This window comes from Mustela nivalis (genome assembly GCF_964662115.1).
Source record: "Mustela nivalis genome assembly, chromosome: 8".
Lineage (NCBI taxonomy): Eukaryota > Metazoa > Chordata > Mammalia > Carnivora > Mustelidae > Mustela > Mustela nivalis.
The window spans coordinates 75068347-75094466 of record NC_139027.1 but is presented as its reverse complement, the minus strand read 5'-3'; the positions used below and the strand labels follow the sequence as shown (position 1 = coordinate 75094466).

Below are 26120 nucleotides of genomic sequence, written 5' to 3'. Positions count from 1 at the left end.
ACAGGCTTTACACAATTAGTCCAGCAAAGTCACTAAACAGAAAAAGCAGCAATGACACAACAATAAAACAATAACCCCTTTAAGGAGAGGAGAATCTGATTTCCAGACTTATCACATTGTATTATTTACATCATAGTCAAATTGTTGAAAGGCAAGGAGAAAATATTGAAAGAAGCAAGAGAAAAATAACTCATCATATACAAGAAACTGTCAATCAAGAATTTCATATCTATTAGGACAATCCTTCAAAATTGAAAGAGAAATTAAGATATTCCCAGATAAACAAATCCAACAGAACTCACAATAAATGTGTGTGAGCCAATTTAGCCAGAGATGGTTAAATCAGATTTTTTAGTCTAACTATATGCTATTTATAAGAGACACACTGAAATACAGGGACCCAGAAAAAGTGAAGTAAAAGGATGGAGTTAGATAGAGCAAGAAAAATAAAAATTGAAAGAAAAGTGGTAGAATAATATCAGTATCAGAGAAAATAGGCTTTAAGGCAAAAGGCATCATTAGAGATAGAGGTTCAATACATAGTATGAAAGGAAACTCTCCAGAAACAGATGAAAATCTGTAACATTTAGATAACTAATAACTTGACTTTGAAATATATAAAGTTCACCCCTAATAACTAATAGTTCCACAATCATAGCAGATTTCTCTGTAACTGACATATCAAGGAGATGTAGTTAGAAATGACTTAAATTGACAGTCTTAGTCTGATGGGCAAATATAGAGCCCTTCACTCAGTCATTGTAGTATTCATATTTTTCCCTTGGAACATATATAAAAACCGACCATGTGTTATGCACAAATTAGAAATTAGAAAATGATAGCAAAAATACTTTCAAGTTATAAATGCACCCCTAATAACTCATGCGTTAAAGAAAAAATTATAAGGAAATGAGAAATGAGAAAATATTTAGAACCTAACAATTAAAAATAACAACATCTCGAAGTTTCTTGATGCAGGTACAAGAATGTTAAAGAGAAAAATCCATTTTCATTTATGGCTCCTGTAAGAGCAGATGTAAACATCACAACCTATAAAGAATTAAGTGATCAGCTCAAGAGATTAGAGAGGAGAGAAACAACAAAGTCAAGTAAAGTAGAAGGAAAGCAATAAAGATGAGGACAGACACTAATAGAAAATGGGCATAGCGAGCATCAATAAAAGCAAAAACTGGTTTCTTGAAAAGACTGACAAAGTAGATAACTCTCTGGGAAAGTTGATCAACATAAAAAAAGTGAAGGTACAAATGAACACTGGTGGAACCAAGTTGCCACACCAGTGGTGGACCCTGTATCCAGAATGTTAGGTGGGGAAGAGATAGCCTTCTATCTTGTTTAAGCCACTGTCACTCTGGGTGTCTGTTTCTCACAATGGAAACTATTCCCAACCAACCCAGAGGGCTAGGCTGGGCATGGACTTGTCTGGTCATCTCAACTATGCCAGGCAGGATGAGGTTGGTGGGGGATAGGGAGGAGAGCCTGTCTCATGGGTGATCAGGTGAAGCTGTCTCTGAGAAGCAGAAATGACAGGTGAGGTCACAGCCAGACTGGGCTGAGGTGGCAGGTTGGACAGTAGCCAGGAGGAGAAGTGGTGACTGCAGCCAGTGCCCTGACTACTTTCAACAGTCTCCTGGCTTTCCAAATGGGCTCATCTTGTGGAGGCCAGACCCACTGGGGAGGTCTGGTTCCTCTGGGACAGGTGATGTGGAATCTGGCTTGTGTTTGCAAGTTCCAGGAAGCCACCTCAAACTGGTTTAAACCATAAAGAAAACACAGTCCCTCATTTAGCTTTATTCTAACCCACAACTTCAATTATGGCTCCAAAGATGCACAATATTGGCCCCATGTGGTCTTATGCTACCCATCTCTCCAACAGCTCCAGATTCTTCTCTGGTAAGAGAAATGGCTTTATCAGTTCCACACGTTCCATTCTCACCCACACCCCCAGGGAGAAAAAGAGCTCCTTCCCTCCAGGCCTCCTTTACAAGTCTAGCATTTAGTGTTCTCTCATTGGCCAAAAATAGGTCATGTGTTTGTCTCTAGCCCAATCAACATGCCGATTGACTTCAGCCAATCAGGACTCCCCTCTGGAGCTGTTGTTAAATTAAATTGGACGATTACAGAGTTGCCTTCTCTGGGCATATATTGTAGAGGATGTTAATATACCTAACTTGTAATACTTTCAGGCGGTCAATAAAATTAGTATTTACTCACTTAGCTCAGTGGTCAACCCTGCATTTATCAGTGGGAGGTATGAATGGCTGTTAGCACTAACCCTGAAAAGCAGGGCTCCATTCTCACCCCTGGGGTGAGAAATTTGGGTTGGGGTTCTTGGGGACTGGTTTCCGAGGAAAAGGGGTGGCATCAACACAAAACTCGACCCCCAGCCGCCTAGTCCTGGGAGGCAAACTGAGGTAGCATGTCTTAATACAGCTGAAGGCAGGGACCCAAGGAGGGCTAGACCTTCCTAATCACCCAAAACCCCCAAGGACAAAGAAGCAGAAGTGACTGTGCCCAAACATGACTTTCCTAGGGGGACGGCTCCCCATTTTGTGACCTCCCCCTGGGATCATCCCTAGGACCCTGGGGAGGGGTGGGGGACTGTCCCATTAAATGGCCACATTCAAAGTAAAAGGAGCAGGGAGGCTGCAGAGCTTCCCTGAGGCTTGGCTCCTGGTGGGTGACGGGGTCATACACCCTGACAGGCCTTTACCCAAGGAGAAAAATCTTTCTAATAGCCCAGAAGAATGCCCTAATCTGACATCTCGTTTAGCAGATTATTGGGCCTGGCTTTGATCTCTACTGGGCATAATGAGTGCGCCTCTCAAGCCAATCAGCAGTCATTAATTAGCAGAGCGGTCAGCAGCTGGGCCTGCCCAGGAGTGGGGCCCTCCGCTCTCCAATGGGGAAGGCGAGATGTTTGTGAGCAAGTCAGACACAGTGTGCAGCTATGGGCTGTATCAGGGTCCCCAGAACGGACCCTGAGGTCTCTCTGGGAAAGTATCCTAAGCGGGGCCTTCACATGACACTCATGACACACAATGCTGCCCAGGATCTGGGCAGTGAGCGATGGCTTCCACTCCCTGCAACACCTCACCCCGTAGCAAAGACCACAGCAAGCAGAGTGTGGGATACAACCACAAACACACTCCAATGTGCGGGGAGACCAGAGACCACCTGCTTGTGCATGGCCTCCTCCCTCAAGGCCAAAGGCTGCCTCTCTGACTTACTAGATCTTAGCCCCCTTTTCTCCTTCTTCTTGGGCCCTGCCATTTCCCCCTTCCATGTGGCCTTTAGAGTCCCTGGGAGCAAAAGAGAGTGGGTACTGGGTCCTATGGTTTCGGCATCTCTAACAGCCGTGGGACCAGCCTCACATTCCTACCTGAGGGTTGGGGTTTCAACAGAGACATGACCAAGGACACAGATGAGGAGAACCTGCACCGTTTCTCCTGGGTCAGAGGCAGAGTGAGGCAGACAAAAACTAGAGACTTAGCATGGGAAGAGCTGGATTCGTATGCCATCCTCTGCCACTCACTAAAGAGCCCTGTGACCTTGAAGTAAGTCCCCTTAATTTCTCTGAATACTGGTGCTGTCCTTTGCATGCAACAGGGCTATTTTTCACATAGTGATCACAATATGAACGGTCCTTAGCTTTTGCATAACCCCAAAACACTGAGTGAACATGTGTATTTTAAGTGCTCAGATTACTAATACATTTTTAAATCAGTGAAACCAAACGTTACATTTATCTTCATTTCAAAAATTAATGAACATATAAAACATTAAGTGAAACATTCGAAGAAATATAAACATTAAACTTAATATATCAGAACAAATGATTAGGAGACAAAAACTTTTAAATAATTATCCAAATAATTATTCACAGGACTTATTCAAAAGATAACAGGAAAAGGTAATTAACTGTGAAAATTAAATGTTAGTACTACTAACATTTAGTACTACTCTAAAAAAAAAAATTGAAGATGTCCTTGTTATGTCATTAACAACTGAACATTAACAATTTGCATGCAAAGTTTTCCCACTGCAAACTTTTTCTGACTCTATACCATTTGGGGCAACAGTACACGGAGATAGTTATAAACTAACAGCAAATATGTTCTTTTGACACCATGACCATGGTGGGGAGGAATCTATCTCTTGTTTAATAAGTTTGAGAAAAGCTTTTCAAATTTTTTTTCTGGCAGAAGTGGACAAAGAATGAGACCTTTTAACTGATAGTAAACATTTATTTTTTATTTGTTTTAATAAAAGCCTTCTTTACGCTCACCAGTGATGGGCAGAGACTGCCACACCATTGGTTGTGTCCATCTCAATGCTCTTGGGTTCTTTGAACTAGAACTAGAGCTTCAGAAGAAGGTTTGCTATGCTGATTGGCATTGTCTTACCCCTCTTGAGAAGTATGGAAACACACACAAAGCTTTCTAAATGAGTGTCCTTTTGTTCTAGTTGAAATTGCAATGTGGCATATTACTTATCTGGGTGGTTTCAAAACAGAACTGACTCTGATATTAGATTCTTAAAACTATGAACTAACAGTATGACACTAAAAACTGTAGATGTGTGATATCTTAAAAACACAGAGAGACTAACAAAAACTGGCTTTATTAGAACAAGATGACTTGTTCTAGGGAAGTTGTTTCCAAGTCTTTTCTGCTGTTGGGACACTCTACTGAGGGACTAGAATACAGAATACCAGCAAAAGCGGGCCTTTTGAACCAAGGGCCCTACTCTCCTCCTCCCTTAGACGACCCTGTCCCATAGACACACTCATGCACATTAACACAGGAGGGGTGATACCTGAAGGGCTCTGGTGGACAGGAACTCAGCATTCCAGGTGAACTCCGGGCGCTTTCCAGCTCTGAACTTCAACGAGGTCAGGCAAGTCCTGGCTCAGTCACTCTGGCCACAGGGCTCATGCCAACCAAAACCTCTCAGTTCCTCCTGGTTTCTAGGGTGAGGGCTCTGATTCCATGACAATGGCTAGCTCTCCCATCCATCCTCACTACCTCACCCCTCCTCCTTCCTCATCAGCACTGATCAAGCCTCACCCCTGGACCCTACCTGCTGCAGCCCCTACAGTCCCCATCGGAGGCACAGACATCCCCAAGAAGGATGCGTTCAGGGACACATAGACACCATCTGCAAGTCTGCAGAGGGCTTCCTGTGGCTCAGGGCTTAGAGATGAGAGAGGGTCCTGCCTGGCTGCATGCCTCACCCCTCGTGCATTTATTAATTTATTCAATGCATCGCTTTGCTAGAGGTTTATTAAGCACCACTCTATGCCATTGTGCTAGGTGCTGGGGATACAGTGGTGAGTGAGACAAACAAGAGCCCTGTCCTCAAGGAGCTTACAGTGTAGTAGGAGAGATGAACATGATAAAATAATCACTCCGTTGAACCTTCCTTTCTGTGCGGTCCTCCATATACACAAGAAGTGAAATCTAAGAGCCTTTAGGATACCAGATTTTCCCTTCTGGAAATTCTCACTGCCCAAGGGGCCTTGCAAAGGAGCCCAGCTGTCTGAGCATGTCCTCCGGGGCCATGGAGAGTATGTAGGCAATGGCCAAGTTCAATAGGCCCTTCCTCATGCCTGCCTCTCTGACTCAGGGCACCCTCAGGGGAATCTCAAGGCAACCCACCTTCCCTCACCTCATCCCACAGACAAACGGTGGCAGTACCAGGGTGGACCCAAGTTTTGTGGGGCCAGAAACTTACCCAGTTGAGGGGGCTTTCCTTAAGAAGTCAAACACAAAATTACAAAACTAGGATTAAAAAGTGAACATTCATGGAGCACCTACCAGGGTGGCTCAGTGGGTTAAGCATCCAACTCTTGATTTGGGCTCTGATCATGATCTCAGAGTCGTGGGATTGAGTCCACCATCCGGCTTTACACTGGGCATGGGTCCTGCTTAGGATTCTCTCTCTCCCTCTGCCCCGCCCCATCTCTCTCTCTCTCTCTCTCTCTCTTTCTCTCTCCCTCTCTTAAAATTTTCTTTAAAGTGAACATTTATTTCTTTAAAATGCTTCTCATTCTTTTCTAGAAGTCACATCAACTCCTTCATTTTTAAAAGGTGACAGATAAGCAAACACCAGAAAAATAATATTTTATCTATTTATTTTTATTTATTTTTTAAAAGATTTTAATATATTTGACACAGAGAGAAAGAGAGAACAAGCAGGCAGAGTGGCAGGCAAAGGGAGAGGGAGAAGAGGGCTGCCCACTAATCAAGGAGCCCAACTCAGGACTTGATCCCAGGACCCTGGGATCATGACCTGACCCAAAGGCAGCTACTTACTGACTGAGACACCCAGGTGCCCCTATCTATTTTCAAAGATTTTATTTATTTAATAAATAAGCAGTGGGAGCAGCAGAGGGAGAGAGAGAAGCAGGCTCCCCGCTGAGCAGGGAGCCCCAAGCAGGGCTCGATCCTAGAACTCTAGGATCATGACCTGAGCTGAAGGCAGACGCTTAATTGGACTGAGCCACCCAGGCACCTGAGAAAAATAATATTTTAATAAATTAACTCCCTGACACACTTTTACAATGCTCTTTTATATTTTTGGCTGTGTGTTCTCTGATGGGCTCACCACATGCCCGCAATTTCATGCCATTTTCCATGGAGAGTACAGAATGGCCTTTTCCCTACCATGGCTGAGGGAAATATGTGCTTTGTCATGCAGAGTTTAGACAAGTTTGTTTCAGCCTCAAGACTGATGTCGTGTGAATTCTTAAGATTGGTGTCAGTTGGGGGTAAACCCTTAACAGGTTTCATATGTGTTGTAAGATGAAAAGAACTTCCCCCAGGGACTCGCTTCCGGCTCTGGACACTTCAAACCTTGTTTCTCTAGCGCTTCCCACATGCTTCCCCTCTTGAGAGCCATGGGACCCACCCAGGCCCCACCTCGGCAGCTGGGCTAGCACTGGGGGTCATCTGAGAGTTCCTGGAAACCATTCCTCCTCAAATAACCTTCACATTACCCAGCAGGGACCCACAGCCTCCGTCGTGAACTATCACACACGTGGGCTGCATCCACACTTACAGGCCCTGGGCCTGCTTCAAATGCGTCCCCAACTCCAGGTTCCCTAAGAGTCCCCAAGATGCCACCAGTTACCCCACTCCCTGGGACAGGAGGGAGCACGGGACAGAGGGGATGTCGGGATGAAAAGGAACAGCAGCCTCCGGTGACTGTAGTCGCAATAACGTGCTTTTGCAAGTGTAACAAAAACATGAGACCACACGAAAGCATCTCCAGGGCCCCTCCCAAGGCCTTGGAGAGACCCCAGTGAAAGAGCCCAGGAAGCGCGAAGGGGCACAGCCCTCAGAGATGAAAGAGAAAGGACAGTAATTATCCGAGGCGGGGCCCCCAGGGCTGCAGCCTCCCTCTGCCACAATTATCTTAACAAGCTAAGTCAGCCCCAGATAACCCTGTCCCTAATAAACCGGGCTGTCCACGAGCCTAAAGCCCTGGTGAGGAAGGGGGATTTCAAAGCCCCAAGGCCGGGTCATCAGAGGCAGTTTTCCCCACTGCCAGCTATAGGCCAAGGCAGGGCCTGGCTGTCACATCTCACCAGCCCCCACAGGCACCCACACTGAGCCACGTACCCAGACCCGCCTTTGTCCCCCTAAAGTCCTCTCAAACCCAGCACCTCATCTGACAGAAACACACACCACCTTCCCCAAGAGCCATTCTCAAACACAGGACCAGGGTCTCCTGGGATTGAGGGGCAGCAGCAGGGGCAGGGGCAGGTGGTGCTGAGGCACAGGGGTGAGGTGGGGTGGGTGGGGCAGGCGAGGAAATGGGAAGACCCTCTCCTCCTCTTCTCTGAGGCAGGGTGGGAGCTATGCTGGGGAGTGTAGCCGATACCGATTTTTTTTTAACTTTATTGAGAAATACTTGACAACCATAATTGTATCGATTTAAGGTATACAATGTGATGATTTGTTACACATGTACATTGTAGGGCTAGTACTAAGATCAAGAGAGTTAATAAAGCCATGGCCTTGCACAGGTAAGTGAACTCCGGCTTGTGTGATAAGAACACTTGGATCTACTCTCAGCAACTTTCTAGTCTGCAAAACCATGTTATGAACTAATCACCTTGCCCTACCTTAGATCCTCAGAACTTACTCTTCTTATCACTGAAAATAGTGTTCCCTTTAACCTACATCCCGCACCCCCCCCATTTGCTTCTCCTCCCAACAGAATGGTAGCCAGCATTGCATTCTGCTTCTGTGAAACCCTGCCTTTCTTCTTCACAGCTCACGCCCACATCCAGGGGCCAAGGTTCTGCAGATCTGGAATGTTCTCTTGCCCTTCCCGCTTTCATCCTGCACCCCTCTTGCATCTGAGGAGCAGGGGGGCGCCCTGAACCCTACTGTGGGACAAGATGCCGAGTCTGATTCAGCAGAGTGAGCCCTAGGTCTCCCCCGCCTCGCCTCACGTGACACAGGCTGGACAGCTGGGTCATGTCAGCCACTGGCCCTAGCCTCTGCCCCAGGACAGTGGGAAACAGTGTGGGGGTGAGGAGTTGGGAGAGCTCTCGGGGCTCTGAACTTCTAATGGCTGTAGGATTGGCCAGAGTCCTGGCTCAGTGCCCAAACCCCAGGGCCAAGCCCTGCCCCAGAGCTCCTGCTCCTAGGTTCCAAAGCAGCGCAATCCCCAGGTCTCCCCCAAGAAACTCGGCTGATCAGCGAAGGGTCTTCTGAGAATACAAAGGGGAGAGTCCCCGCTCTGGATTTGAATTCCAGGTCTAGGGAGTTTGGGAGTGGGGCAGGGGAGGGTACATAATGGCCACACAGACTGTTGGGAGGGAGGGTGAGGGGGTTCAACATTCTGAGTAACGAGAACCGTGAGCAAGCCGTTCAGCCGGAGCTAGCTGGTAGCAGGCCAGGTCTCTGAGGGTCTTCCGCTCAGGAAAACCCTGTTCTCTGTCCTAAGCCAGGGGGAAAAGGAAAACAGGAAACACATGTTCTGTAGGGGAGGCTGAGCACCCAGCCCTGAGAAGCCCCCAGGGAGGATCGGCTCCCTGCCTGGGAGTTGCCCAGCCACACCTGAGGACCGAGCCTGACCAGCCTTGAGGGAGAAACGTGCTTATCAGACTCATGTAAAAAGCCCAGAGCCGCTAGGCCAACACCTGCCTTCTCATTCATCACCTCCTGTGCAACTTTAGGCCAAGAGCTTAGCCTCTCTGGTCTTCTGCTTCTTCCCCTGTCAAATAGAAGGCATTGTCCCTGCCACCCTCTCTACCTTGCCTTCCTCTGTGGCTTTGGAAATAATAAAGCACCACACATGTGGGAACACTATTTCTTCCGTCTGCATCCTTCAAGCCTCAGCCTCTAGGAAGCCTTCTGCGATTGCCCCAAAGGGAAGGCCTGACTTGCTCATGTGAGCCCCTCCCCTCTGACCTTCACCATCTACCCCTCCTCTTGGAAGGGCATGATGCATATCCTGCTTCAGACCGAAGTACAGAAGTTTGATCATTTTCTCCATAAACTCACAAATATCTTGAGGCCCAGCTGGCCTTGTTCTCCTTCATATCTTCCTCAGTGGCCAGCAGGTGTGTAAAGAAGCCTGGTCAAATAATAAGACATGTCCTGCCCCAGTCCCACCCACGCCTCTTTCCCTCAGTCCAGTCCTAATCATCAGGGACTTTGGGTTTCACCAGCATAGTGATGAAGCACATGGGGAGAGCTGTCCACAGGACCCTGCCACATCCCTCTGAGATCACTCCCAGCTCCAGGAAGCCTTAGCTGGTCCATCTCCCCACACTCTCTCCAGATCCAGACTGCAGGCCTGGCTTACACACTGAGCTCTATTCTTCCAGGCCAAGCCTGGCTGGTTGGAGTGGGCTAAGTATAAGCCCATGGTGCACTGTCCCTTCGAGTGTGGCTCCCTGGGTCACTCTCTAGAGAGGGTCGAGGTTATTTTCCTCTACTCTTTTTTGGGAGCCCTCTCAGGACTCAGCTACAGCAACTGGCAGGTGGCAGAAGGGTGGGGGACTGGTGGGGGGAAAGGAGGCCCGTGGCTTGGCTCTTCCCAGAGTGGGAGCTGGCAGAGATGGCCACCAGAAACCGGGGCTCTCTCTTCCATCATGTAGAGCCTTCACTTTCCAGCCCCTCTTGCATCCAGGAGGGGCCGCGAGACTTGTTCTCGGGGCTGGAGTGGAAGCATGAGTGGTCCCATCAGGCCAGGTTCATTAGAAGAGGTCACGATCGCTGCACCTGCCCCTCCCTGTCTGCCCATTGGACAGCTGCAGAGAGCTTGGGGGCATAAGGAAGGGCAGAGCCACCAGACGCACAGAGCCTAGATCCCCGAATCACTGCATGGAAGGCCTCCTGCCAGCCAGCACAAACAACCCCCTCAGCCCCTTGTGGGGGGATGTTAAAGTTTACTGCAATCGGCTACTGATGTTTTCAGATGAGTTTTATCAATGAGCATTACCCAAATTAAGTTAGCCAAATTAAGAAGAGCAAGACTGCAAGGAAAAGAGGGGTTCAACACCACAGATCTGCCAGTGTGGGATTTGGAGTGTGATCTGGGGCCACTCCCTCAGCCCTGCCCATTAGCTTGACTCCAGCTGGGGGAATGATCTGCATTCAGGACTATCCACTCCTCACTCACATTCCAGCTCCCCATCATCAACCCAGCCCTCCACCCAAAGCCTGCCCATGCTAGGCCCTCTAGGTGGGCAACCTGGGTAGACGCCTCCCCGGATTTCCACCTTTTGCACCACGTCCTGGCCACTGCAGGGTCTCTCTGCTCTGCCTCAGAGCCTCACCAGGATCAAAGGTGCCATTCTTACCTGAAGCCCTCGTTCCTGTCCCTTCCTTCCTCAGAGTTAGCTGAGCCCCGGGAAAGTCCAGGTGCCAGATGGGTCCATGGCTCTCTCTGTGCCTTGTTCTAATTCATCCTCCCAGGGAGCCTGTGAGGGAGACACCTGGATCATCATCCTGATTCTGCATCAATGCTCTAAGTTTCATTTCACAGATGAGAAGACCAAGGCATGAAGTGGTAAGTAACTCGTTCAAGGGCACACAGCTCAAAGGTGGTAGGGCCAGGCCTTGAATCCAGGTCATGTAGACTCCAGAGCCTACACATTGATGTCATTGTGCTGTAGGGCCTCACAACTGTAGGTGTTCAATAGATGTGTGTTGGATGATGGAAAAAGGCAGACAGATCACCCATGGCCAGATAAAGGCCCCTGGCTCCGTAGTGTTATGTGGCCCTAGGACATTCTGAGAGGTCTTCCTGGAGGAGGCAGCACTCAGGTCAACATCTTCTCACTGGGCCTGGTTCTCCTTCCAAGATTCTGTCAATTGATCAGGGGTGTGTGCGTATGAAATTCGCATACACTGGGATATAGAAATACACAAGAAGAGGCTTCAGAAAAGCACTGGCCTATAGAAATACCATGCAAGCCACAAATATCATTTAAAATTCTCTAGTAGTTACATTAAAAAAGGAAAAAGAAACATGCAAAATTAACTTTAATAACGTATTTTGCGTTATCCATCATATAAGTCATCTTAATAAGTTCAACATATAATCAGTGTAAAAAAATTAGTAACAAGTCATCTTACATCCTTTTTTTTTGAACTAAGCCTTTATCTATTGTACATGAATGATATATCTCAATTCAAGCTAGCCACGTTTTAAGTGGTCTGGAACCACGAGTGGCTCCTGGCCACTGCATAGGGCAGGGAAGCTCTGGTGAGGGTCTGGGCTTATAGGTCAACCCAACCCCTGGGAACCAGGCTGTAGGGCACGGTGGGTCTCCCAGACCCAGGAAGACCCAGATGCTTAGGCCTGACCTCATCAAGAGCTACACAAGTCTGTAAGTGGCACACAAGGTAATACCTTCTCTACCAACACAGACCAGTATGTGTTAAAATTCAGGGAAAGCAGTAGATGGTTTTCATTTGCAGCAAGGTCGGCATGTGTTTGCCCTTTCCTATTTACGATAGGCCCTGTAGGAAGGCTTGCAAACAGTTCAAGGAGCATCAAGGAACCCAGAACTCATGGGATGCAGCTGGTTGTGTTCCCCCATTATCCCAGACTCCCAGGTTACCAGCAAGTGCAGATTCAATCCAGAATGTTCTCACGACCCAGGAACGCAGTTTATGAAATGTAAAAGAAATCTGAGCAGGGTGCCAGCTTGGGAAATTGTTGCCAGCTGCGGTATGTGGAAGCAGGGAGTGGGGATGGGACCCCGGAAGAAAGCCCTGAGCCCTGCCCTGTGTTCTCTGGCATCCCTGTCTGGCCCTGGGGGTACCCCCCAAGAGACAAGTTTCAAAAACACAAGTTGGCCTACAGAATGAGAGTGATATGATCCATCAGAGTCCAGTGGAGGCTAGGCTCCTAGACCTGGGGGTCACAAGTGGTCCTTCACTAGAAGGGTCTGCACTCCATGTAATGCTCCGCTGTCACCAGCCTAAAGGTCTTAATCATTTTTGAACCAGGGGCCCTGCATTTTTATTTTGCACTTGGCCTACACATTAACACGGGGCCCGGAGTGGAGGCCACTGCAGGAAGCAAGAAGCCCCTTCTGCGTGGGGTCTCCTGCGGGCTCGGCATTCCAGTGGCCTTTCCAGGGACCAGTCTGCAGGTCCAGGCTCTTCACACAGTACGAGGAGAGACCATCTGGAGGAAAGGCCAGAGTTGGCCTGACAAGGATTGCCCAGGACCGCCCTGAAGAAAGGCACCAAGACGTTGTATATTTTCCAAAGTTCCACTTACAATGGTCCCTTTTCATTTAAAGAAAATACCGCAACCATTTCCTAGCAAAGGTTAAGCCTTTACACTTTAAAAAAAAAAATGTTTTTTAACCTGCCAAGGAATGTGCTTTTTCAAGCTGACTTCCTGTCCTTCCTGAAGCCAAGGTTCCCTCCCCCTGCTTGCTGGGAGAGCCCTGGGGTCCTCTGAAAGTGGTGAGTGGCCAGACAGCCACCGCCCCAAGCAGGTCAGGAATGGGACAGAGGGCAGAGACGCAGGTGGCCAGGGCCTGGTGGCCAGCCCCTGGGTTACCCAGAACCAGCCAATCAGGACAGGAGCTCCTGAGGCAGAAATCCGCAGAATACCCCTCAAAGCCCCTTTTGGGCTGGGACCTTCACCTCCTGCACAGCCATAAGCTCCTCCTGCACCTTGTCCAAAGGCTGCTGGCCACTAGCTTGCACCCTCCGGTCCCTGTCTCCCTTTCAGGAAGCAGAGACTCCACTTGGGTGGTGTGAGTTTGGGGCAGGCCCCCTGCGGGACCGGAAGCCGGGGCAAGAGGACAAGAGGTGCCCTGGGAAGGAGGGGCCTGTGTGTGAGTTCCCTGCACACCTCACAGGGTGATCAGAGGGCCTGGGCAGTCTGTGCCTCTGGCCTCTGCTCTCCTCCTGCACCCTCACGGCTCAAAGACCCCCTCCATCTTCATCCATGCTCCAGCCTTGATCGCTTTATTTCCACCACTGCACAAACACATCGGCATTCCAAAGCCAGATGGAAGCGAAAAAAATCCCTTTTGCCCCCTCGCCTCCCCTTTTACCCTGAAAGCAAACTTTCTGGAAAGAGCTGTCTCTCCGTGCAATCTCCAGATCACGTCCCCCTGTTCTTTCTGGCTTTTTAATTTTTTTAATGTAAACACGATGGATTTCCCAAAGACGCTGTGTCATGCAGCCAACCCTCCCACAAAGCAGAAACACATAAGCAATAACCCCCGAAGCCCTCTCCACGCCCTTTGCAAACACTAGCCTCTCCCACCTTCCCAAATGTCACCATCCTGACCTCTGACACTGTACATGAGTTTTGCCCGGTGTCCAGCATTCTATAATCTGAATCGTGCTGCATATACTCATGTGTCTGGCTTCTTTGCTTGATAGTGTGTTTGTGGGTTTCACCCGTGTTGTTTGACAGGAATAAATAACCATTCTCATTGCTGACTAGTATTAGCCATTCTATTGATGATGGACATTTGGTTTCGGGATCTGAAATCAAGCCCCAAAGGCCATTGTCATACATGTCTTTGGAATTCCTATGAATGCATTTCTAGGGGGTGTATAGCTAAGTGTGGGCTGGCTGGGGCCTAGGGTATGCACGTGTTCGTACAGTTTTCAACTTATGCCGCCATCAGCAATGTGTAAGAGCTCTCGGAGCATCATGTCCTCGCCTGTGCTCCGCATTACCAGTCCCCACATGTCGTCGGCTCCTCCCGGGTCTCCAGCTGCTGGTCTGCTCTACACACTGGGGTTGCATCAGCCTCCATAATTGCATGAACCCATGCGCCAGTTGCTTAAAATCTCTCTCTCTCTTTATGCACACACATGCACACGCACATAAACACACACACACACACACACACACACACACATATCCTGATGGTTCTGTTTCTTCTTGCCTAAGAGTGCTTTCAATTAATGTATGTCAAGTTTTATTAAATAATGTTCCTGCACCAATTAGGATGATGTTATGCTTTTTCCCTTTATCCCATTAATGCGATAAACCAAACTGAATGCTTTTCCAATGCCAAACCGAACTTGCATTTCCGTAATAAGCCAAATTTAGTCACAATATCTTTTGTCTACTTCTGGATTTGGTTTGTTAATATTTCTTTAAGGGACTCTGCATCTGTATTCATGAGACAAATAGGCCTGAAAATTTTCCTTCTTGTAATGTCCTTGTCAGGTGGCAAGGGTTTGTGAGATTCAGAAAACAGGTTAAGAAATGTTTCCCCTTTTCCGATTCTCTGCAAAAGATCGTGTAATCCTGCCATTATTTCTTCCTTTAATGTTTGGTAAGATTCGCTACTGAAGGTGTTTGGGTCTAGAGTTCCCTTTGCAGAAAGCACATATTGGATTGAGTAAGGATTCAATTTCTCTCTCTCTCTCTTTTTAAAGATTTCATTTATTCATTTACTTGACAGAAAGAGAGAAAGCACAATCGGGGTAGTGGCAGGCAGAGGGAGAGGCAGAAGCAGGCTCCCTACTGAGCAGGGAGCCCGACAATGGGCTAGATTCCAGGACCCCCAAGATCATGACCTGAGTGATAGGCAGACAATTAACCAACTGAGTCACCCAGGTACCCCTAAAGATTCAATTTCTCTAAGGGTTTTGAGTTTCCAGAATTTCTACTTGTGGGAAATTTCAATTGTAGTTTTTTCAAGCAATTGGTCCATTTCATCTAAGTTATCAAACACATCGGCATAAGTTGTCCATCATATCTTCTTCCTGTCTAATAATAGAATTATTATTCCATTATTATAGAATCTGAGTTCCCTACCTCATTTTTGGTATCAGTTATTCATTCTTTCTTCCTCTCCCTCCACCTTCCTCTCTCTCTCTCTCCCTCTACCCCCACCCCGCCCCTCTCCCTCTCTCGCTCTCCCCCCTCCTCCCTCCATGATTGAATCTGCCAAGGGCTTGTTCATTTTACTGGTATTTTCATAAGGCCAAATTTGTGGTTCCTTTCTATCGCTTGTCTGTTTTCTATTTTATTAATCCGTGCTCACATCTTCATTATTTTTACCATTCTCCTTTCTTTGGGTTTAATTTCCTTTGGGTGTTGTTTATTTGGGTTGAATTTCTTTTTCTAACCTCTTGAGCTGGATGTTTGAATCATTGGTTTTCAGCCCTTCTTTTCTAATTTAAGCATGTAAGGCTATAAATTTTCTTCTAAGTCTGGAAAAAAAAAAGATAAAAATAAATAAATAAATATTTTTTTCTAAGTCTGGAATTAACTACATCATACACGTTTTGCAATGTACTCTTTTTACTATCATTTAGTTTTAAAAATTTCCCAATTTCCATTGTGATTTCTTCTTTGACTATCAGTTATTTAGGAAAAATATTGCTTAATTTCCAAACATTTGAGGATTTAGTAAGTTTTTTGTTGTTGTTGCTGATTTTAAACTTAATTCCAGTGTACTCAGTCAACATATTCATTTCATCTTGTGAAACTTGTTGAGACTTGCTTTGTGGTGTCACATTGGGCCAGTTTTTTTAAAGATTCCATCTGCACTTGCAAATAATGTATATTTGAAGTTGTTTGGAAGCTGTCTACTGTTTATATCAGTTAATTCAAATTTGTTAATCATCTTGTTCAAATTTTCTGTGTCCTTACTGCATATTTTTCTGTTTGATATCAATAACCAAGAGAGATGGCCAAAAAACGTCTCCCCAGTATATGACTGTGGCTTTTCTATTTCTCCTTCAGTTCTTTCATTTTTGCTTTGGTTACTTGGGGGATTTGGGGGATAATATATTCATACAACTATAGAATTGCTTAAGCTTCCTACTTAATTGTACCTTGTATTATTATGGAGTATCATTAACTCTACTAGTAGCTTTTTGCCTTAAAATCGATTTCGTCTGATATAAATGTAGCTATCCTAACTTCTTTGTGCAGCTTATCACTTTTTTCCTTCCTATCTTTCTGTATACTTATATTTAAAGTATGTCTCTTGTAAACAGGATGTAGTTAGGTCTGGTTTTGTTATTTGCTCTGACAATGATGTATTTTAAGTGGAGTGTTTAATCCTTCTTATATTGATTGTTTTTTGTTTTGTGTTTTTTAAAGATTGTATTTATTGGGGCGCCTGGGTGGCTCAGCGGGTTAAGCCTCTGCCTTCAGCTCCGGTCATGATCTCAGGGTCCTGGGATCAAGCCCCCATCAGGCTCTCCGCTCAGCAGGGAGTCTGCCTCCCCTTCTCTCTCTGCCTGCCTCTCTGCCTACTTGTGATTTCTGTCTGTCAAATAAACAAATAAAATTAAAAAAAAAAAAAAAAGATTTTACTTATTTATTTGACAGAGAGAGACACAGCAAGAGAGGGAACACCAGCAGGGGGAGTGGGAGAGGGAGAAGTAGGCTTCTGGCTGAGCAAGGATCCCGATGTGGGGCTCGATCCCAGGACCCTGGAATCATGACCTGAGTTGAAGGCAGATGCTTAACGACTGAGCCACCCAGGTGCCCCATATTGATTGTTATTACTATTATATTGGGTTTTAGTCTCCCATCTTCTTTGTCTTCTACTTGCCCTGCCTGTTGTATGATCCTTTTCTGGCCCCTTTTTTATCAACTTGATATTTTTATAGTGCCAACCTGACTCACTCTTTCGAGTGGGTGTTTTTGCTTTTTTAAAATTTTATGTCATACGGTTACAACATCTATCTTTGACTAATCAAAGTGATAACAAATTAGTACTTCTTTTTTTTAAAGTTTTTTTTTATTTATTTGACACAGAAATCACAAGTAAGCAGAGCAGCAGGCGGGGGCGGGGGGGAGCAGGCTCCCTGCTGAGCAGACAGCCCGATGTGCCACTCGATCGCAGGCTGTGCGACTCGATCGCAGGACCCTAAGATCATGACCTGAGCCGAAGGCAGATAGATGCTTAACCCACTGAGCCACCCAGGTGCCCCACAAATTAGTACTTCTACCCCTTTTTTTTCTTGGATAATGCAAGGACCTCTCCCATCATCCCCTAAGAAATGTTATTTATGTTATTTCAGGTATTTTAATTTGCTACCTATTTAAAACTCCACAAGATATCATCATTATTGTAAAGGTAGCCAATATTCATTTACATTTACACATGTATTTACCTTTACTATTCTTCATTCCTTCCTGCATCTCCCAGATTACATTGGAGTTTAAATTCCTTCTGCCTATGGGGGGGGGGGGGGGTTGGGGGAACCAGGTGGTGGGTATTAGAGAGGGCACGGATTGCATGGAGCACTGGGTATGGTGCAAAAATAATGAATACTGTTATGCTGAAAATAAATTGTAAAAAATTTAAAAAAATAAATAAATTCCTTCTGCCTAAAGAATACTGTTTAGTATTTCCTTTAGGGCAAATCAGCTGGTGATGAGATTGGTCAAATACTGCTTCTCTAAAAGTGTCCTGATTTCCCCTTTATTTTGGAAGGATAGTTGTGATCCGTAGGCTTCTACTTGGTAGTTAATTTCTTTCAGAGCTTTGAAGACATCTTTCTATTGCCTTCTGGCTCCCACTGTTTCATTGAGAAGTCTGTAGCCAGTAGCCAGTCTGTTGGGTCTTTTCTCTCTGCCTGCCTTTTTTTTTTTTTTTATGTTTTTATTTATTTAGTTGACAGACAGAGATCACAAGTAGGCAGAGAGGCAGACAAAGGGGGGGGGGGGTTGCAGACACCCTGCCGAGCAGAGAGCCCGATGTGGGGCTGGATCCCAGGACCCTGAGATCCTGACCTGAGCCGAAGGCATCGGCTTAACCCACTGAGCCACCCAGGCGCCCCTCTCTGCCTACTTTTAAGATTTTACCTGTGTTGGGTCACCTGGGTGGCTCAGTGGGTTAAGCCTCTGCCTTTGGCTCAGGTCATGATCTCAGGGTCCTGGGACCGAGGCCCACATCGGTCTCTCTGCTCAGCGGGGAGTCTGCTTCCCACCCCCCTCTCTGCCTGCCTCTCTGTCTACTTGTGATCTCTCTCTCTCTGTGTGTGTGTCAGATGAATAAATAAATTCTTCAAAGGCACAGCCCCCTTCGTTAGCAGACTGTGTGCTGGCCCGGAGCCCCACCCACCATCCCCAGTCTCTGGGTAAGCCTGTGGGAGAACAGACAGCAAAAAAACAGAGCTATGAAAATAGGCCTGCTGAACTCTGTATTGTAAATCCAATGCTGAGAAGTTAGGGAAACTAACAGTCTCCTAGGCTGTAAGCCCTAAGAAGAAAGGGAGCCGCTGGCATGGAACCAAGAGGAATTCAGAATGGTTTGGAGCAAGAGGAGGGCCAGAAGAAAGTTCAGAACCCGGACCTGCTGGAAACCTGATTGAGAATGTGGCCTGGAACATTCCTTTCTCAGTCTCCTGTTAAAGAGGGATTGGCACTTAACACAAACCTTATATTGTCTGAGATTGCCACAGATAGGACTGCCTGTCTAGAAAACAGCTTGTCTGTCTTACAGCTCATCTGTATAGAGGTTACCTTCCTCTCAGCGAATCCCTTTTGCTGCCGTTACCAAGTTCTGAGTAATGATCCCCGTCAGACACAGCTGAGGAGACACAGGTAGACCAGTGAGCCCTCCTAACCATCTCAGGGCAAGCCCCTAGGTCTGGGGCGGGAGGGCATGTCAGCAGCCCCCACTCTGTGGCCCTCTCCCATTTGGGACTGGTCGTCTAGCTGTCCCACACAATGTGTATGCTGCAACTGGTCTCTCCCTGTTTCTAGAAAAAGACAAACATGCCCTGAAAACTCATCCACTGATCATCAGAGGGGAAAGGAGACTCACAGAATTCTGAACACCAGTGTGCAAATGGCCAAAAAGGTGTCCATTATTTTGGGTTAGGAGGACAGGACCCATTTCTCTGGTGTGTCCAGGTGGCTCCTTGGTGCTCTCAGGCAAGACCAGCCTGGTCTGAGAAAGCTAGGCTCCTCTCTCAGTGCCCCACCTCCCAAGGAAGACCAGGGTCCACCAGCACTGGCCTCCGGACAGATGACAAACAGTGCCCAGGTCTCTGCCGGGAGCCCTTGCCCGGCAGGGAGGACTCTGGAAGGCTCGAGCTCTATCCAGGCCTCCAGCAGCATCCTCTCTTCTTGGCCCCAGAGAGCAGAAGGACAGCTGAGGGGAAGCAGGAATGAGCTTTTGGTTTTTCTGCATCTGCTTTGATTTTTTTGTATTTCAAGAAGAAAACATTCAGCCCCAATTCCCGGGGGTGGGGGTGATGCAGGGAGGACAGAAGCAAAGGCTATTTCTGAGCCTTCTGCTTCCCCCAAAAGGAAGGGTGTGAACAGCGCAAAGAGAGTCCAGCCCTCACTTCCTGGAATCGAGCGTGAGGACAGCCCTTTGCCATTTGCAACCATTCTTCAATCACGGGATCTCACTGCTGGTCCTCACAGTAACCCTGGCAGGGGAAGCTGGAGGAGGGGGTGTACCCCCGCTTTACTAGTAAGGAAATTGAGGCTCCGGGCCGTTAGGTAACTTCTGAGAAAGAGATGGAATTCGGATCCTAAGGCGGGTCCTGTGAGTCCAAATCTCTCACTCACCAGTACCTCCACGAGCCTCTTGGGGCTTTACCGTCTTCACACCCCTGTTCCCAGGCGGAGCCCCTGCAGGCCGGCACCCCAGAGAGGACCTAGATCAGAGGGGAAGAATCCACTCCCTGTCCCAGCTCTGCCAGCGTGCGGCTGTGTGGCCTTGGACAGACACATCCCTGATCTTCCTGGGCCTCAGTGTCTTCGTTTACAAATACCTACCTCTGTCAGCTGATGGAGCGACAAGTAAGCCACCATATGTGAAAGGGCTTCGCAAACTGTAGTATATTCTACCAATATGAGTGCTGTCCAGTATTACCGTCATGACAGGAGAGAGCAGAAGCACTCCCTGCTTCAAATTATCTCCCTGTCCTTTCTTCCCTTGGTGATCCAGCCTCTAGTTGCGTCTTTCCTCTTTAGTAAAGGCCAGATGCCCCTGGGAGGGGACACACCTCTAACCGGTATCAGCCGTGAGTTCCTCCCAGCCAATGAGCCCATCAGACACCCAGGGCTGCGGGGAGAGTTAACAGCAGAAGGGGGCCAGGACCCACCTCCACAAACACCACAGGATACTTCACACAGGAGATCGTCAAAATGGTGTCTTCAGGCGCCCCTGGCCACCTTCCTTTTGATTCCACGCTCTGAGGGTTCTGGGAAGTGGGCGGACAGAGAGAGTAGGGAAGAGCTCTCCTGTCCCCCAGACTCCCCCAGCCCCACTCACTCACCCATGCCGAGCCGCCTGGGGCCCTTCCGCTGACCACGGGGCCCGCACCAGGGACACCTTATAGGAGCAGTGCAGAAACCCCACCCGTCCACAGAGGGATGGGAGGACGGACACCCCGCTTGTCCCCCAGGTGCTCCCATGCCTGTTCTCCACCCACCCATGGACATAAGCCAGGCTGATTCCTCCATTTCCTGCTGTGGCAGCCAAGGCCAGCTGGAGACAGAAGTGGCTTCTAGCTGTGCGGGTAGGTCTCTCACCTGGGTCCCTCTTTCCACCCCTTTCTGAGCTCCCATCCCCCCTCAAGAACTTCTACTCGCTTCCCAGAGTTCCCGACGACCTTCCTACAGCCCTGGCTCTGGGGGTCCCCGGGGACTTATTGTGCTGAGGCCTCCGCAGCTTAACGTGGGACCCTCCTGATGTCAGCGCTGGGCACAAGGGCAGGAGTTCCAACGTGGAGTATTAGGCACCTCGGAAGGGGTGCCGAGGACGACACGGTGGATCTGAAGTGACGGGAAAGAGGCCTTCCCTCTCCCCTCATGTCCCCTGAGCGTGGCCACCACTTGCTCCTGTTGTCAAACCAGCCCAGCCCAGCGGCCCCAAGAGCTGCAGCCTGTAAATTAACAAAATGGGGCTGAGCAATAATTTGCCTGGAGGGCTCAGGGAAGGGGTGTCCCAGGTCCTTTAGAAGTAGGGTGAACCCCAGGCCCCTTGTTGGATGTCTTGTCCCGAATTCACAGCTCACTCCCCCAGGTTCACCCACCGACCACAGCCCCACCCAGGAGCAACCTATCAGAAGGAGGAAGAAATAAAAGAGGACAAGTGTGAAGAAAGCCTTTTCTGGCTCTTTAATAACTATTTTCCTAGGTTGTGTTGATTGTGTGCAAAGTATGTTATAAAAACATTCGACAATCCAAGAAAGAAGAGGAACAAACAAACAGGAAAGTCCTTTTAAAAACAGGTCCCAGGGGCGCCTGGGTGGCTCAGTGGGTTAAAGCCTCTGCCTTCCGCTCAGGTCATGATCTCAGGGTCCTGGGATCGAGTCCCGCATCGGGCTCTCTGCTCAGCAGGGAGCCTGCTTCCCCCCCTCTCTGTGTCTGTCTCTCTGTCTACTTGTGATCTCTCTCCCTCTGTCAAATAAATAAATAAAATCTTAAAAAACAAACAAACAAACAGGTCTGAAGCACAGAACAGGTTGATCCCATCTGATTCAGGAAAACAACTCCTGCCCCAAAGAAAGGTCGGTGGGCGTCTGTGTTTACATTCTCTTGGAGGGGGTTAGGGGTGACAGGGTGGCCCCGGTCTGTGAGGGCAGCTGCCTGTCCTGCTGTGATCGCAGGTGAACGGAAGACACGACTGCTTTTCTCTGCCATGGCCTGGTCTCCATTAGCCCTTCGTCCTGCAATGGGTCCATCCTGCCAGCAGAGGCAATGACACCTGAAAGAGGGTGTCACCCCACTGTTTGTGGCCGAGCAGCTTTTAGGGACTTCAGTGGGAGGACCCTCCTTCCCCACCCCACCAACGTGGCCACCACGCAACTGGCGTGGCCAGTGGCATGAGAACGCAGGACATGGGCTCCCTTCAAGCAGATGTGCTGAGAGCTCGTGTCAGAGTCTGCCAGCTCCCTTGCTGTTTCTCCAGCCCTGAGAACTGTGTGCTCCGCGCTGGGGCTGTCCTTTCAGTCAGGGCCCCAGACTGAGAAGACATAGGACAGAGCCCAGCTGACCACAGCCATCAACATGGGACATGAATGACAGAAACGCCACTGTTCTGTTTTTAAGATTTTATTTATTTATTTATTTGAGAGAGAGCAAAAGCAAGAGAGATCGCAGAGGTTGAGGGAGACACAGGTTCCCTACTGAGCAGGGAAACCGATGTAGGGCTCTATCCCAGGACCCTGGGATCATGACCTGAGCCAAAGGCAGACACTCAACTGACTGAGCCACCCAGGCACCCTGAGACACTGCTGTTTTGAGACAAAGAGCTGTGGGGCTGTTTGTTACTGCAGCCTTACCTAGCAAGAGCTGACGGCGGGGTTGCGGGGAGCGCGGGGGGAGCATCAGAGCACACACCTCCCCCTCCTTGCTATTCCTACTATGCTTCCTCCACAGCCCTGGGCTTGGAAAGGGTGGCTCTCGATCTCTTCTTTGTGATTACCTGAGCCCTTCCCATCCAGGTAGTGGTAAACTCTGCTATGTAATCCACCAAGCCTGTCCCCACACATGTTAAAGGAAGGTCTTTTAACAAACACTCCGTTTCTGCAAAGCCTCGATGTCCAAACCGTCATCTCAATAAAGAGGTCAAGACAGTCAGCTTGAGCCCCAAACCAAAGATAACCTACCCCTTCCCTACGGCTGGTCTTCTGAAGTGGGAGCTGCAGGAAAACCTGTAGGAAAAAAGGTTAAAAAGAAATCAGTTCAAAGGGTTAGGATGGTAAGTTTTCTATTATGTGTTTTTGGGTTTTTTTTTTTTTTTTAAGATTTATTCATTCATTAGAGAGAGAGCATGAGCCAGAGGGGCAGAGGGAGAGGGAGAGAGAATCTTAAGCAGATTCCACACTGAGCATGGAGCCTGACATAGGGCTCGATCCCACAACCCCAGAGCATGACCTGAGCTGAAACCAAGAGTTAGATGTTCAACCAACTGTGCCACTCAGGCGCCCCATGTGTTTTTATAATTGTTTTTATATAAGTTCAGATTCAACTCTCTTTTGCCGATTAATTTTCCCCTTACACTTTTCAATTATGAAATAGAGTGGGCTGGTACCAGTCAGCACCTGAATATCCCCTTCTCTTAAATGTGGCTCTTTTAAAAATATATATATATATATATATATATTATTTATTTATTTATTTATTTAACAGAGAGAGAAGTCACAAGCAGGCAAAGATGCAGGCAGAGAGAGAGGGGGAAGCGGGCTCCCCGCATAGCAGAGAGCCCGACACAGGACTCGATCCCAGGACCCCGAGATCATGACCCCAGCTGAAGGCAGAGGCTTAACCCACTGAGCCACCCAGGCACCCATTAAATGTGACTCTTTGTGGTATTTCTTTTTTTCTCCTTCTCTGGGGTTCTTAGTCCTCCTGAAGAGGGAAAGGACACTTCACTACCACCCAAATTGCTGCAATAGGGCTTAAAAGTGGCCCTATCTGTGCCATGTGCCCTTCTGGCCCCAGACTGCAACAAAATCATAGGCGAATGGAGCCGGGGAGCACTGACATAAACACTGAGATGCTCACTGTCATTCAGCAGTCAGGTTGGCCACGTAGAACAGAAACCCCCAACAACAGTGGCCTAAACAGTGAGAGAGAAGCATCTCTCTCACATAATAAGAACAGCAAAGGTTGGAAATTCAGAGCAGTCTAGCATCCGTACGATGTCAGCCAGGTCCCAGGCTCTTTCTAGCTTTCTCCTCTGCTACTGGAGGGTGAGACTTTTAAATTCACGATCACAAAATGGTTGCCGGAGTCGCCACCAGCACACCCACAGACCGGGCAAGGAGGGCCAAAGGCTCTTGTGTGCACCCTGGATGAATGTCTCTCCCTTTTATAGAGATTTCGTGGAAGCCCAATCCAACTTCTGCTTATAGGTCATTGTCCAGAACTAAACTGTGTGGCGACGCCTAGTTTCGAAAGAGGCCCCAAAATGTAGTATTTAAGCTAGGCCAATTGCCAACCCCGCAAAAGTCAAGATTCTAGTTAGTAAGGAAGAGGAGAAAAGGGAGAGTTAGTTGGGTGTCCTGTCTCTTATTCCTAACACCAGTGTTCCCTTTACTGGCCCCCAGGCTGGTGGCTTCCACGGTTGTCTCCACTCTCTTTCTTATCATTTGTGTCTGTTCCCTCAGATGATAAACCCCTTCGCAGACAGAGACAAAACGCTACTCTCCCCTCCAACCCAACCTTCCAATCCTACAGTCCCAGTTCAATAAATGCGCATTTTCAAGTAGAAAAAGAAATGACTCACTATTAACTATAGACAGATGGTCCCTAACTTATGGTGGTTCAGCTCATGTTTTTGTTTTGTTTTGGTTTTGGTTTTTGACTTGATGATGGTGCAAAAGCAATGCCCATTCAGTAGAAACCAAACTTGGAATTTGGAATTTGGACCTTTTCCCAGGCTAGCGATATGCGGTCCGACCCTCTCTCGAGGCGCTGGGCAGTGGCAGCCCCAGCTCCCAGGCAGCCTCACGATCACCCAGGTCAGCAGCCCACTGCCTTACATCCACTCCACACCCCTGCAATAAGCTTGAGTCTCACTTTCAGGAGAGTATCTGATCCGTTACATGAGATGGGCAACACTGTTGTAAAACAAGCTTTGTGTTAGAGGATTTTACCTAACCATAGGCCAACGTAAGTGTTCTGAGCACATGTAAGGTCGGCTGGCATAAGCTATCATCTTGAGAAGGTGAAGCATATTCAACGTATTTTGATTTACTATTTTAAACTTGTGATGGGTTTATCAGGACCTAAGTCCAGGAAGATTTGTACGCCTTGTGTTGCTTCCCATTACTTAACTTGAATCATATTCTAACCCTATATTGTCATTTTGCATTTCAAAAGGGCATACGGTAACTCCTTAACTTGGTGGGTGGGTCGTAAACTCTCAAGAATCCGGAAGTGCCCAATCCAGTAACCTTGGTGAAGGGTCTGACCCCGGTTCTCCTGTTTATCAGTAACCACACAATAGTAATTTGATTCCTTTGTGATGCTCTAGAGTTTACACAAGCTCCTTCGGTCCCATTATCTCACTCGGTCTTTTAAATAACTCTTTTAAGTAAGTAGGCCTGCTGTAATTACGCCTTTTTTTACAGATGATGAAATGGGGAGTAAGTGAAGGTACACGACTTGCCCAAAGGCACGCAATGAGTGCCTGGAACTTAAATGGAGGTCTTTGGACTTCAAGTCTGGGCCTTTTCTAAGGCAGTGCTGCCCAACGGAAATAAAACGTGTGCCACCTATATAATTTTACATCTTCTAGTATTCCCTTTGAAAAAGTAAAGAGAAACAATGAAATTAATTTTTATAATAAAATTTTATTTAACTCAAAATAGTGTACCTTCAACATGTAATCATGATAGAAATTATTAGTTAGATATGTATACATTCGTTGTGGGGTTTTTTTTTTTTTTTTGGTCTTTGGAATTCAGTGTGTTTCTTACATTTTCAGCACATCCTCGTTCAGACTAAGCACATTTCAGGTGCTCAAAGCCACAAGAGGCCAGTGGCCACTGTAATTGCAAAAGTGCAGCTCTAATGTTTGAAGCGTCCATTTAAATCTAAAACTAAGCTGTGAAATTTCAGATTTCATGACCAATAGTCCTAGAAATTACCTAAAATAATTATCTGTTATTGATACATTTTTGTGGTAAAGAACTGTGTCTCCG

The 26120-nt window shown here is 47.6% G+C and overlaps 1 protein-coding gene across 3 annotated transcripts in view; it reads right to left on the bottom strand.

Annotated features, from left to right (window-relative positions):
- The window catches only part of LOC309872571 (uncharacterized protein), a 155301-nt gene that overhangs the window by 65507 nt on the left and 63674 nt on the right, over positions 1-26120 (bottom strand). For 2 of the 3 annotated variants that reach the window (XR_014315958.1, XM_082746922.1), the window contains one exon: positions 23079-23123. Coding sequence is in view for 1 of the 3 variants with exons in the window: in XM_082746922.1 (XP_082603048.1) it covers positions 23086-23123 (38 nt within the window). In the remaining 2 variants the exon portion in view is untranslated. Of the gene's footprint in view, positions 1-10843; positions 10964-23078; positions 23124-26120 lie in introns of all 3 variants that reach the window. The other variant, XR_014315962.1, reaches the window with a different exon arrangement.